The sequence below is a fragment of the Gobio gobio genome (genome assembly GCF_949357685.1).
Source record: "Gobio gobio genome assembly, chromosome: 7".
In the NCBI taxonomy this organism is placed as follows: Eukaryota; Metazoa; Chordata; class Actinopteri; order Cypriniformes; family Gobionidae; genus Gobio; species Gobio gobio.
In genome coordinates, this window is record NC_137103.1 from 35907497 (window position 1) to 35920991 (window position 13495).

Genomic DNA, 13495 nt, shown 5'->3' on the forward strand with positions numbered 1-13495 from the left:
AATAAGTAGTAGGCCTAATATGAATTATATCAAAAGTAATTTATACATTCTGTAACAGTTTATGGGCTATTATATGAAATTAGGCCTAGCCTATAAGTTATATATTCTACAAAGTGTGCCATCAACAGCAAAGTTTGTGTTATTTATATTAGATCAGATCGGGTACAAAAACTTGATTAGACAAGAATTATAATTATCTTCCAAGAACGTGTATTTTGTACAAGTTATTAACACTATTAGAAGATCAGGAGCAAAATAATACAGACAGAAGTACAAAAACAACCTACCAAATAACTAATTCCGCAGATTGTAACGCATACTGTTAAAGCTACACTGTGTGATATTTTCCCCCATCTAGCGGTGAAAAGGTATATGACCATCCAGTGAATATTAGTTTCTGTTCCTCTCAATTCCGATTTAGTTTTAACTCCTACGGTGGCCGATTTAGTCCAAGATTAACATGGCTTCCAGTTCGACCTCGTCCACATTCGACACGGTGCCATCGAGTGTTAAAACGCGAAAGGCGAAGCTTGAATTTACGGGTATGTCCCTCTTTGGCTAATGTACTTTCAAGATGGAGGGGCAACATGGCGACCGGCATTCGAACCCCATATATGAGCACATATATTTTTGAAAGAACTAAGTGTTTTTAGCTAAGAATAAACTAAAAAAGTTACACAGTGTAGCTTTAATGCGACGACATTCTGGAACTGTTGTCTCCGCTTTCCGCGCATAGACTCTGAGTGACGCTGGGGAGCGAGCGGGAAAACACGGGAGCGGATTCGCGGAATCGGTGGAGCTTTAGCGGAAAACTCTTTTAGCGGGGATGGGTAGCGACCATAGACTGCGAGAGGGGCACCTCAGCTGATAAGGGCAGAGGGGCAGTGGCTCTAGCCACCGGGCCACCCTCCTGTGCACGGCCCTGGGTGGAGTGTTTGTTGTGAATATTTAGATTATGTGACTTTGTTCATACATTCTTTGTTTAGCTCACGGGCAGCATTTAAAAACAACATGGCCACCTGTAGTGGGAAATCTACTCACCTTCAGATAAAAGTTGATATATTTCACATATTTACAATATTTGGATGGGACTTGCAGTACATGTTTAAAGAGATGTAGCCTAATTTTCGGAATACTTTTTTTTATTATTACATTTTCATAATTTTCCTGTAAATGTTTGTATATCAGGGGATATGTCGCCCTTTTAGGGGTATAAAATAGACTTTATACTTTGTGGCCTGTTTTAGAAAAACAGTTCAATACGTTGGGTCCAATGAAGCTACGGGCCCTTCAACTTAAAAAAAATAAGTTGAAGTTGTTTTTTGTTGAGTATCAAATTTCATACTTCAGGCTTTATATTTCATACATTTCATTAATTTCATACATCAGGCTTTTATATTACTAAATAGGCATCATACTGATTGTTCAAGACAGGGTTCCCATACTTCTTGAAAACACTTGAAAGTTCTTGTATTTCAGACACATGGATTCAAAGCCTGGAAAGTACTTGAAAGCAAACATAGGTCCTTGAAAGTGCTTGAATTAAGCATGAACTGTATTTTGTTAGAGTAGCATGGTGCTATTACAAAAATTGGCCTTCATGCGCTGCCAAAACCAGACAAAACAGCATTACGGGAGGAAGCTATTTCAATATATTTCTGCTGTTCCATAAGTGCCATCTACTGTCAAAAGCCCTATTCGGATGGTAATTGTTTCTCGTGGGGTCGTAAGGTATTTTCATAATTGACGGGGGCTAGTCAGTGATTTTATTGCCGCTCGAATCCAGAATGTCAGTGTTTTTCTCCCACCACCCGCGTAAAAATCCCCGACCGAATTACCCACTGTTTTTAGACAAACACCATGACGTGTGGTTATTTAAATGCCGTCCGAGATGAGATCACTTCAAAATTCACTGTTTATATCCCTTTTGACCACTGCACGCCACCGTAAGGTTGCATTTTGCTGTAATTTGGTTGCATTTTAAGGATCTAGACTTTTGTTACTGAAATGCTGGCGCTCAAAAAATAAAAAGAAGAAAAGCATGTAAACATTTGAATTGTATATTTTAAAGGGATAGTTCACCCAAAAACGAAAATTTTATGTTTTTCTGCTTACCCCTAAGGCATCCAAGATGTAGGTGTCTTCGTTTCTTTAGTAGAACACAAATGAAGATTTTTAACTCCAACCGTTGCTGTGTGTCACTCATATAATGCTTGTCAATGGAGTCTAATTCTATTAGAGTAAAAAAAACATGGACAGACAACTTCAAATTAAATCCCGCGGCTCGTGACGACACAGTGATGTCTTAAGACACGAAACGATGACCCGGCGGGAATTTGGACCTCACTCACGGGAAGTGATGGCAGTCTGGAGAGCTGAAGCGTTCGTCTGATATGAGGTCAAATAATTGCATAAATACCGTTCGGTTTCTCTCAGAAACCGATCGTTACGTGTCTTAAGACATCAGTGTGTCGTCACGAGCCACGGGGTTTAATTTGAAGTTGTCTGTCCATGTTTATTTTACTCTAATAGAATTAGACCCCATTGACAAGCATTATATGAGTTTTACAAACAACCTCATGATTTTAAACTAAACAGAGATGCCTTTCAAAATTATTGCAGGAAAAACTTGAGTGTAAAGTTTTTCCTTGCTCTGATATCAATGTGAATATTTCACTTCATCCTCCCAGCATGACATCTGGCTAGCCTAGAAACCTTTGATCCCTTTCTGCTCATTGCATAGGAGATGTTTATTAACCTTGAAGGGACTTTTAGTATTCTACAGCACAGTGAATGTGAGAAAATCTCTGTGTGAGGCACAAGTCCTCATTAACAAACTGAGCACATAATGGTTAGCTCAAAAGAATGTTTTAAACTGGTTTCCACTATTGGCACAGTTGATATTGTGTCAGTGTGTGAAGAAATATGTCTGAAACCCGAGTTCGCTCCACCCCTTGCTTCCTAGTCTCCTTTCCCACAAGCTAGTATGCTGACTGTTCAAATCTCTCCAGCTTTCTGATTTGAGATCCTGAGTGTCCAAAAATGGCTGTACGTTTGTTTGAGGGTAAAGAACATGCAATCTCATACTGGAAGTACCGAATTTCTCCTTCTGAAGAGCTCATCAGCAAGGTTTTACAATTCCACAGGAGTAATGTAAGACTTTTGTCATGACTGTTTGTTCATTCATTAGCATGCCATCTATGCTGTTTCATTTACATTTGGACATATTGCACTGTTTAACTATATTTTCTCAGAAAAATTCATCCAATGACCTGGCAGTAGATGTTGGTTGTGGGTCAGGGCAGGGAACATTGCTCTTAGCACCACATTTTACTCGTGTGGTGGGAACAGACATAAGTCCAGCTCAACTGGAGATGGCGAGGAAACATGTCAACATTCCAAATGTCTCCTACAGGTAAGTCTGAACTGAGTGTAGCTGCATGCATGATAGTTTGCTTTTGTGTAAATAAACCAGTTGTCACTGTTTACCTTTCCATCAATCAAACAGTACATGATTATTAACACGCAACACTTTTCTTTAAAACTAATGCAGACACATTTAGTAACTTGTAGATTACTACAAGAGTGAGTGTTAATCTGAAGATTTGTGCTATCGAGTCTCAGAAATTGTGCTGGGAATATGGTCTATTCATTATGGAACTGGGTCACTGTGGCATTTCTGTCACAATGGATCTAACACAACACATCAAACTAATCAAGCACAAATGTTATCAAACTAGCTTTCTTCATTTAAATAACATTTCATAAATGTATTCCTTTATCAGATTATTTTATCCAAAGTGACTTACATATTAAATGTATGAATTTTTAATAAACCAATACGCAAAGGATGGGCATATGTACAGGTGCTGGTCATATAATTAAAATATCATCAAAAAGTTGATTTATTTCACTAATTCCAGTCAAAAAGTGAAACTTGTATATTATATTCATTCATTACACAGAGACTGATATATTTCAAATGTTTATTTCTTTTAATTTTGATGATTATAACTGACAACTAAGGAAAATCCCAAATTCAGTATCTCTATTGAAGACACCTGGTGCCACACTCTAATCAGCTAATTAACTCAAAACACCTGCAAAGGCCTTTAAATGGTCTCAGTCTAGAACTCTAGGCTACACAATCATGGGGAAGACTTGACAGTTGTCCAAAAGACGACCATTGACACCTTGCACAAGGAGGGCAAGACACAAAAGTTCATTGCAAAAGAGGCTGGCTGTTCACAGAGCTCTGTGTCCAAGCACATTAATAGAGAGGCGAAGGGAAGGAAAATATGTGGTAGAAAAAAGTGTACAAGCAATAGGTATAACTGCACCCTGGAGAGGATTGTGAAACAAAACCCATTCAAAAATGTGGGGGAGATTCACAAAGAGTGGACTGCAGCTGGAGTCAGTGCTTCAAGAACCACTATGCACAGACGTTTGCAAGACATGGGTTTCAGCTGTCGCATTCCTTGTGTCAAGCCACTCTTGAACAACAGACAGCGACAGAAGCGTTTCGCCTGTGCTAAAGACAAAAAGGACTGGACTGCTGCTGAGTGGTCCAAAATTATGTTTCTGATGAAAGTAATTTTTGCATTTCCTTTGGAAATCAGGGTCCCAGAGTCTGGAGGAAGAGAGGAGAGGCACACAATCCACGTTGCTTGAGGTCCAGTGTAAAGTTTCCACAGTCAGTGATGGTTTGGGGTGCCATGTCATCTGCTGGTGTTGGTCCACTGTGTTTTCTGAGGTCGAAGGTCAACACAGCTGTATACCAGGAAGTTTTAGAGCACTTCATGCTTCCTGCTGTTGACCAACTTTATGGAGATGCAGATTTCATTTTTCAACAGGACTTGGCAACTGCACACAGTGCCAAAGCAACCAGTACCTGGTTTAAGGACCATGTTATCCCTGTTCTTAATTGGCCAGCAAACTCGCCTGACCGTAACCCCAGAGAAAATCTATGGGGTATTGTGAAGAGGAAGATGCGATATGCCAGACCCAATAATGCAGAAGAGCTGAAGGCCACTATCAGAGCAACCTGGGCTCTCATAACACCTTAGCAGTGCCACAAACTGATCGACTCCAAGCCACGCCGCATTGCTGCAGTAATTCAGGCAAAAGGAGCCCCAAGTATTGAGTGCTGTACATGCTCATACTTTTCATGTTCATAATTTTCAGTTGGCCAAGATTTCTAAAAATCCTTTCTTTGTATTGGTCTTAAGGAATATTCTAATTTTCTGAGATACTGAATTTGGGATTTTCCTTAGTTGTCAGTTATAAGCATCAAAATTAAAAGAAATAAACATTTGAAATATATCAGTATGTGTGTAATGAATGAATATAATATACAAGTTTCACTTTTTGAATGGAATTAGTGAAATAAATCAACTTTTTGATGATATTCTAATTATATGATCAGCACCTGTATAACTTCAAATGTTGCACATTTTTGCAATATTAATATATAATTATAATAATTTTTCAGAGCTTTCTGGGAAAATATTTAAATTACAAAACATTTATACATCATAATTGTCGCATTTGTGATTTTTTCCAGACAGGATGATTATAATTACAAAAATCACTAACAATTCAATAAAAAAAATTTTTTTTAAATCAGTGTCGTCTTTATTTATTTAGAGCTGAAATATACAATCATGATTATGTCCTTGATTTTGTTTCCCTCATGAGTTACATGCTACTGTTTTTTAATTATTTGAAACACAAAGGGAGAGTCCAGCTGAAGAACTGCCTTTTGAAGATGGCTCTGTAGATCTTGTGACGGCCATGTCTGCGTTCCATTGGTTTGACCATTCACGTTTTCTTCAGGAGGCTCACAGAGTGCTTAAGCCTCATGGCTGCCTCACACTTCTCAACTACACCATGGACATGGATATCAGCTATGGAGACTGCTCGGAGACTTTAAACCACATCTGTAATGAGGTAGGAAACATAAGATTTAAGACTTATGCATGCTTGTCAACTGTCCGAACATTCAATTTCCAAATATACTATGAGAACATTTTAGAAGCTCTTTTAGAAAATATGTAAAGTTCATATGGCTTCATATAAAGTTCATAAGTTCATATAGATGCTATTTACGCTAAGTGAAAATAAATGTTGATGATAGTTACACTAAGTGCAAATAGCTGTAGATGCTATTTACTAAGTGAAATAGCATACTAAGTGAAAATAGTGATATATTCTATTTACATCATGTAGCAGTTTTTTGCAATATGTGTAAATAGTAATTATATGCAATTTATACTTTATTTTGACATATACGTACTATTTGCACCTCAGTATTGTTGTACATTAACAGGATGCATTAATAACATGGTGTAAATGATTATATTTATTAAAATTATTAAATGGATACAGCCATTTAATGGTATAATGGTGGTCTATGGGTTAAACCACTGAACTAATACGCAGAAGGTTGCTGGTTCGATCCCAGCAGTTGCCAGTGTGTCCTTGAGCAAGGCACTTTACTCCATGTTGCTCCAGGGGGATTGTCCCTGTACTGTCAGTTGCTTTGGATAAAAGCGTCTGCCAAATGCATAAATGTAAATGTAAATGCAAATAATAAAAGCCCTCCCTACACCTAACCCTAACCAATAAAAACATGTATTATTATTAAACATTTCGTTAGGCACTTTATTTTAGAACATTTTCTTAATTTTTATTGAAAGTAAATGCCTTTCCAATGTGATATGTGATGGGAAAAGGGAGAAGAGCGAACTCGGCAAAAGGCAGATCCGAACCCAGGTCGATCGCGTCAAAACCTAGATCTTTAAGCCTTAAGCTTTACTTAATACACCACTGAAGATGTTGAAATACCTATGTCTTTTTTTTCAATCTAGTTTGGCCCAAACAGGTATTGTTAGGCAGAGCTAATGCGAATAGGACTTGCCAACAAGGCACGCTATTTGCACTTGGTGTAAATAGACACTCCGTAATAGGCAAATAGTTTACTCAACACATATTGCCCACACCATCTTTACGGTAGTAAGACTGATTAAACTAGTAGTTCAAATCATCAAAATAAGTAGTATTTTCACTGAAATATTTCAATATGGGTCAGAACTTATGCTTATTCTACATTCATAGAAAAAAAAAAAGTTAATGCAATGGAGTTCTATACAGGATTCTTGACTCAATTTTAAAGACTTTAGGTTAAAAAAAAAATCTATAATGAAAAATGTCAAGTGATTGTTAAATACTTTATTATTAATTCATAAAATGTTATTAAGATTAAACATTAATTCAAACATAATTAATTAAAATGAATAAATCCATAAAATTATGGGAACCTCTAAAAGATTTTATAAATGAAACACCTGACATATACAGGTGCTGGTCATATAATTAGAATATCATCAAAAAGTTGATTTATTTCACTAATTCCATTCAAAAAGGGAAACTTGTATATTATATTCATTCATTACACACAGACAACTAAGGAAAATCCCAAATTCAGTATCTCAGAAAATTAGAATATGAAAAGTATGAGCATGTACAGCACTCAATACTTACTTGGGGCTCCTTTTGCCTGAATTACTGCAGCAATGCGGCGTGGCTTGGAGTCGATCAGTTTGTGGCACTGCTAAGGTGTTATGAGAGCCCAGGTTGATCTGATAGTGGCCTTCAGCTCTTCTGCATTGTTGGGTCTGGCATATCGCATCTTCCTCTTCACAATACCCCATAGATTTTCTATGGGGTTAAGGTCAGGCGAGTTTGCTGGCCAATTAAGAACAGGGATACCATGGTCCTTAAACCAGGTACTGGTTGCTTTGGCACTGTGTGCAGTTGCCAAGTCCTGTTGAAAAATGAAATCTGCATCTCCATAAAGTTGGTCAGCAGCAGGAAGCATGAAGTGCTCTAAAACTTCCTGGTATACAGCTGTGTTGACCTTGGACCTCAGAAAACACAGTGGACCAACACCAGCAGATGACATGGCACCCCAAACCATCACTGACTGTGGAAACTTTACACTGGACCTCAAACAACGTGGATTGTGTGCCTCTCCTCTCTTCCTCTAGACTCTGAGACCCTGATTTCCAAAGGAAATGCAAAATTTACTTTCATCAGAGAACATAACTTTGGACCACTCAGCAGCAGTCCAGTCCTTTTTGTCTTTAACCCAGGCGAGGCGCTTCTGTCGCTGTCTGTTGTTCAAGAGTGGCTTGACACAAGGAATGCGACATCTGAAAGCCATGTCTTGCATACGTCTGTGCGTAGTGGTTATTGAAGCACTGACTCCAGCTGCAGTCCCCTCTTTGCGAATCTCCCCCACATTTTTGAATGGGTTTTGTTTCACAATCCTCTCCAGGGTGCGGTTATCCCTATTGCTTGTACATTTTTTTTCTACCACATCTTTTCCTTCTCTTCGCCTCTCTATTAATGTGCTTGGACACAGAGCTCTGTGAACAGCCAGCCTTTTTTGCAATGACCTTTTGTGTCTTGCCCTCCTTGTGCAAGGTGTCAATGGTTGTCTTTTGGACAACTGTCAAGTCACCAGTCTTCCCCATGATTGTGTAGCCTACAGATCTAGACTGAGAGACCATTTAAAGACCTTTGCAGGTGTTTTGAGTTAATTAGCTGATTTGAGTGTGGCACCAGGTGTCTTCAATATTGAACCTTTTCACAATATTCTAATTTTCTGAGAAACATTTGAAATATATCGGTCTGTGTGTAATGAATGAATATAATATATAAGTTTCACTTTTTGAATGGAATTAGTTAAATAAATCAACTTTTTGATGATATTCTAATTATATGACCAATACCTGTAGAGTGTTTTTGTCTAAGAGTGTAAATAAAAAAAACCTGCTGTCTGGTTTATTGCATAGCTTTGAAGCATTGTCATTTGAATCATTGTCATATGACTCACAGTCCACCCTATAGCGCTGCAATTCATTGTTACATTTAGCTTAATGTTTAATTGATCCACGCAATATTGTTGGTATGTTTAATATGTTTTTGACTCATCATCAAAAATTTTACAATTTTGGTCTCACAACTCTAGAGTTATGCATGTCTGTCTTATTACAGTTTTATGCAGCCCTACAGCCTTTCCGGAAGCCTTACCTGGGTCTCAGCTCTCTCGAACTTTACAAGAAAACCTACGACTCTCTCCAGTACCCAGTCAAAGAATGGTAATGTAGTTCTCCAAACTGTTAAAATATTAACTTTGTAGTTAAATAGGTTCAAAGTGCAATCAGTCTTAGGTTCAGAGACTGGAGGAGGTTTTATTAAACTATAATGTAAGAGAAGCAGTGTTATATTGTGACTATAGCCACAGTTAGGTTTTGTTATACCTTGAGTGCCTTATTGCTTTTATAAAATGGATGTCACATAATAAAAATGCTAAGGACTTGATTTTTCATGTAAATTCCATTAAGCATTAAGTGAGCATTAAGTAAATTCATCCCTGATAAAACAGAATATTTTATATATGTATAGGCTATATATGTATATATATGTATATATATATATATATATATATATATATATATATATATATATATATATATATATATATATATATATATATATATATATATATATATATATATATATATATATATATATATATATATATATGCAATCAGTCTTTCTATATATATATATATATATATATATATAGAAAGAAAGAAAGAAAGAAAGAAAGAAAGAAAGAAGGAACCAGAAGCCGGTCTGCAACTGTGTTTTGTCTCAAGGCAAGAGGTTTTTTGGGTGAAGAAGCCTGTACCTCTCTCTGGTTACATCGGCATGGTGGAGTCTTTCTCCGCTTTCCAGGCACTATTAAAGAAGGATCCAGAAGAGGCCAGACGACTCTCACATGACATTGAAAAAAGGTATTAGCTATAGAGTTCTCTAGAGCTAGTTATGAAAGTTATGTGCAATATCCTGTGTGTGTATCACACCATCCCTTTCTTTCTCTTTTCCTGTAAAGACTGTTGTGTGCAATGGACGTGACATCCTCGGACACAGAAGTTATCATGGGAGTGAAATACTTCTATTTTCTAGCCTGCAAGCATTCAAAAGAATGATTAAACCTTAATTTAAAAGATTAGCATGATTAGACCTTGTTATTCATTAATATTCTTGATGTGATCAATTAACTGCTAATTTCATTGAAACAATCAAGTTATACTTAACCTTTATATATGCATTATATAGGTATTCATAATATTTGCAGATTCCTCATTACATCTGAAATAGGTTTTTTGTAATTTTAATGAATTATACTTTATAAAGGTGTACCAATGAATAGATAAGTATTATAATGTATTGTAACTGTGGTTACAATTGTTTATGAGACCATACAATGCATTATGAGATGCATTACAAGGCATAATGAATGCATTCAAATACTTTTATAATGCATTATATAAAGGCTATAAGCAAACTGTTATCAGTAGTTTCTTTACACTTTCCATACACATGGGATCTTAATCATTATTTTGTCAAATTTAACAAACATACACTGCCCAGCCAAACAAAAAAGTTGCTGTTTGGATTTAAATAGGCAAATGGTTGGATTATTGAAGTGATTATTATGTTTCTATCATGTTATATATTTGTCAACAGTTATTTTTACACTAATTGATGGAGCGTGTAGCTTTTCATTTCTTAAACAACCATGAAGGAAAGGAAGTCACATCATGGCCATATTCCAGAATGACAATGTAAAGATTCATCAGGCTCAAATTGTCAAAGAATGGCAGTAGTTTTTACAAATGTTATTGTGCTAAATCTAGATATTTTTTATTTTATTTGATAAAAATCTAATTCTAGAAGATTGAGGTTATTGCTATTATGAGTTGTATATGTAATGTTGTTTTTTTTTATTTTTATAAATTACTAAACCCAGACAAAAATCGCCCAGTCCATGTAAAAGGTGTATTTGGAAAAGCATCCACCAGGGTGCAGTGTTGATTTGATCATAAAGCAGCAGTACCTGAGAGGAAGCATGTCTACTCAACGTTGCCCATCTGTACAGCTGCCTGGGACGACACGAAACGATACGAAATAGCAATTCCACGGTACAGTGATTAAACACAGGCTCAACACACAGCTCCAAAACACACATTTAAAAACAAACGAAACTGAGTGACGTTTCTGTGTAAGATACCCTTCAAAAGGTTTGCCACTATCCTTTACAAACAATCCAATGTTTGCTTGAAACTGAGCTGCTAACGTAGGCTAGTTTTCATCTTAGCCTTAGTTCAGTCAAATTAAAAAATATTTTGATTTGCACACTTTGGGATTTTTGATTTGCACACTAATTTGACAATACTTATCATAATGTTCTATTGGGAAGAACTACAAATCAAACCGGGTTACAGTTAGTTAGTGGTTGTCGTATGTTTAAGTTGCGATGATGCACAAACCGGGTGAATGGAAAGAATGGATGACATGATGCGCGTTTACTGTTTATATTTCTTACCTAGAAAAGTAATGCATAGACCTGCTATCAAATGACAGCACATGGTGCAGTGAATGTAAGAGAATATGGTGCCAACGCTCAGGCAGTTGATAGGTTAAGCCTACAAACATGTTGGTGAATTGATTCTTATCATTATCCCAGCATTCAAAGCTGAGCGAAAGTATGCTGTGTCCGAAATCACCCCCTTTACCCTTAAGTAGGACACTATTTGAGGGGAAAACCATTTGTAGTGGTGTCCGAAACCATATTTGACGTTATCGAGGTCACTCATTTAATCGATCTACAATGCACTGCAATAAAGTTTCCATAGCAGGAGTTCAATTGAAGATAGCTAAATATTTTCATTACCGGAGCTGCAGTTTTTTTTTTTTTTTTGCTACGGTTCAAATGATCATTAAACAGCAAGCACAAACTTTACAAAAGCCTATCAGGTGCACTTAGTGTCGGAATTCATTCACTAGTTTTCACTCCTTCAAGTTAGTGATGGCAATTTCAAAACACTGCTTCATGAAGCTTCACAAATCTTTTGTTTCGGAGCATGTTTCAAACTGCCAAAGTCAAAAAGTGATTTCAGTTCAGTGATAAACATTTCGAAACACTTCGAAATTACAGTGGTTCGCCTAGGGGGCGATGATCTCTGTGAACCAATGGATCATGAAGAGTCACTGAGAACCATTGAACAAGTGTCTGTGGGTTTTCGGATCAGTTGTATACATTTGTAGACGTTTTAATTAGACATTAGTATAATTAAAAGGAATAATAGTAGTCAATAGTCTCTTATTGGCCTCTTTAGCTGAGTCATCCATGGAACAAACAAAACAAGCTCTGGCAATTCATAAAAGAACATATAGACACAGATGATTAGTTAATTGCATTTGAAAGATTTTACTTTCAATAAAACATTTGCAATAGATTTGTAAAAGGTGTTTTTATGCATGTTTGACCCAAGCCTGCAGCACTCTTCAGTTATAAACTGTAGCCGACGCACCTCGATCGCCCCCAGGTGTTTGGTCCCAGTATAGCTCATAACCCCCGCCCTACATGTATTCTAATGGACGCGAGACAAACTAAACAATCAAATTACACTTCATATAATTTTTCCCCAAAGATGGTTTCTGTCATTTTAGCCAGTTTTTATCACACTGATTTCATTTCAAGTGTTGTTGTTTTTTTTAAAATAAGTTTTGTTTTAGTTAGTTATTTGATGGTATAAAAACGGAGGGTGTGATGCCATGATTGACATGAGATTGAGCGCTTCTCTGAGTGAAGTTGTCACTGAGGCACCAACAGACTTTTTTCAGGATTTTCGGGAGGAGATTGGAGCTTTAGCTTTAATTTCTACATTTCCATAACTGTTTATTTCACACCAACATAATGAATTTTTCTGCATCTGCGAGAGTGTAGGCAGGCTTTTGATATCGCGGCTCTACTTCCTTCTCTCTACTGCGCAGACTCCAGTCCCGAGGTCACTACTGCTCAGACTCGGTCTCAAATCTGCGCAAGATGTCAGCGCCATATTCGGCCCTCCGGAGGCTTCACTTTTCTTCAGCACTTCTTCCATATTTTTTTTTTGGCCTGGGTTTTTGTTGCATTTACACTGTTCTGACCAGCAGGGGTCGCCGTGGAGACGGGTGTCGGATTGTTTCGAAGCTGCGACACAATACGGCACATTTGCTTCAACTGTTTCAGTGTTTCACGAAGCCTCGGTCTGCTCATCACTATCAAGTGGACTATAGAGAAATGTAGGGGATAGTGAATGAGGGTATAGAGGGCGATTTCGAACACAGCATAGATGAAACGGAAGTTGCGATAGTCTTTTCTTCCCTAATGTGACCTATATCCGAGTGAAACGGCTTCTCGAACAAGTAAAAATGTTTGCACGTAGCTAGTCTGTATAATGTGTCAAATTTGAATTAAATATAGTTGGCTGAAGTTGATTTACCCACTAAATTTAGCTGACAAAAGTGTATTACTGTTGCATCTTTTTGCTTGGCAGATTGCTTTGCACATCTTAATGTGGTTTTTTTGACTACT

General features: G+C 37.1%; 1 protein-coding gene across 1 annotated transcript; it reads left to right on the top strand.

Moving 5' to 3' along the window:
* The first annotated feature begins 2991 nt into the window (after positions 1 to 2991).
* On the top strand, positions 2992 to 10887 carry LOC307128811 (putative methyltransferase). Its single transcript, XM_079820793.1, has 6 exons — positions 2992 to 3153; positions 3255 to 3415; positions 5736 to 5949; positions 9061 to 9164; positions 9729 to 9866; positions 9965 to 10887. The coding sequence occupies exons 1-6, from the start codon at positions 3043 to 3045 to the stop codon at positions 10059 to 10061; spliced, it is 825 nt and encodes a 274-aa protein (XP_079676919.1). The 5' UTR covers positions 2992 to 3042; the 3' UTR covers positions 10062 to 10887.
* The last annotated feature ends 2608 nt before the right edge of the window (positions 10888 to 13495 follow it).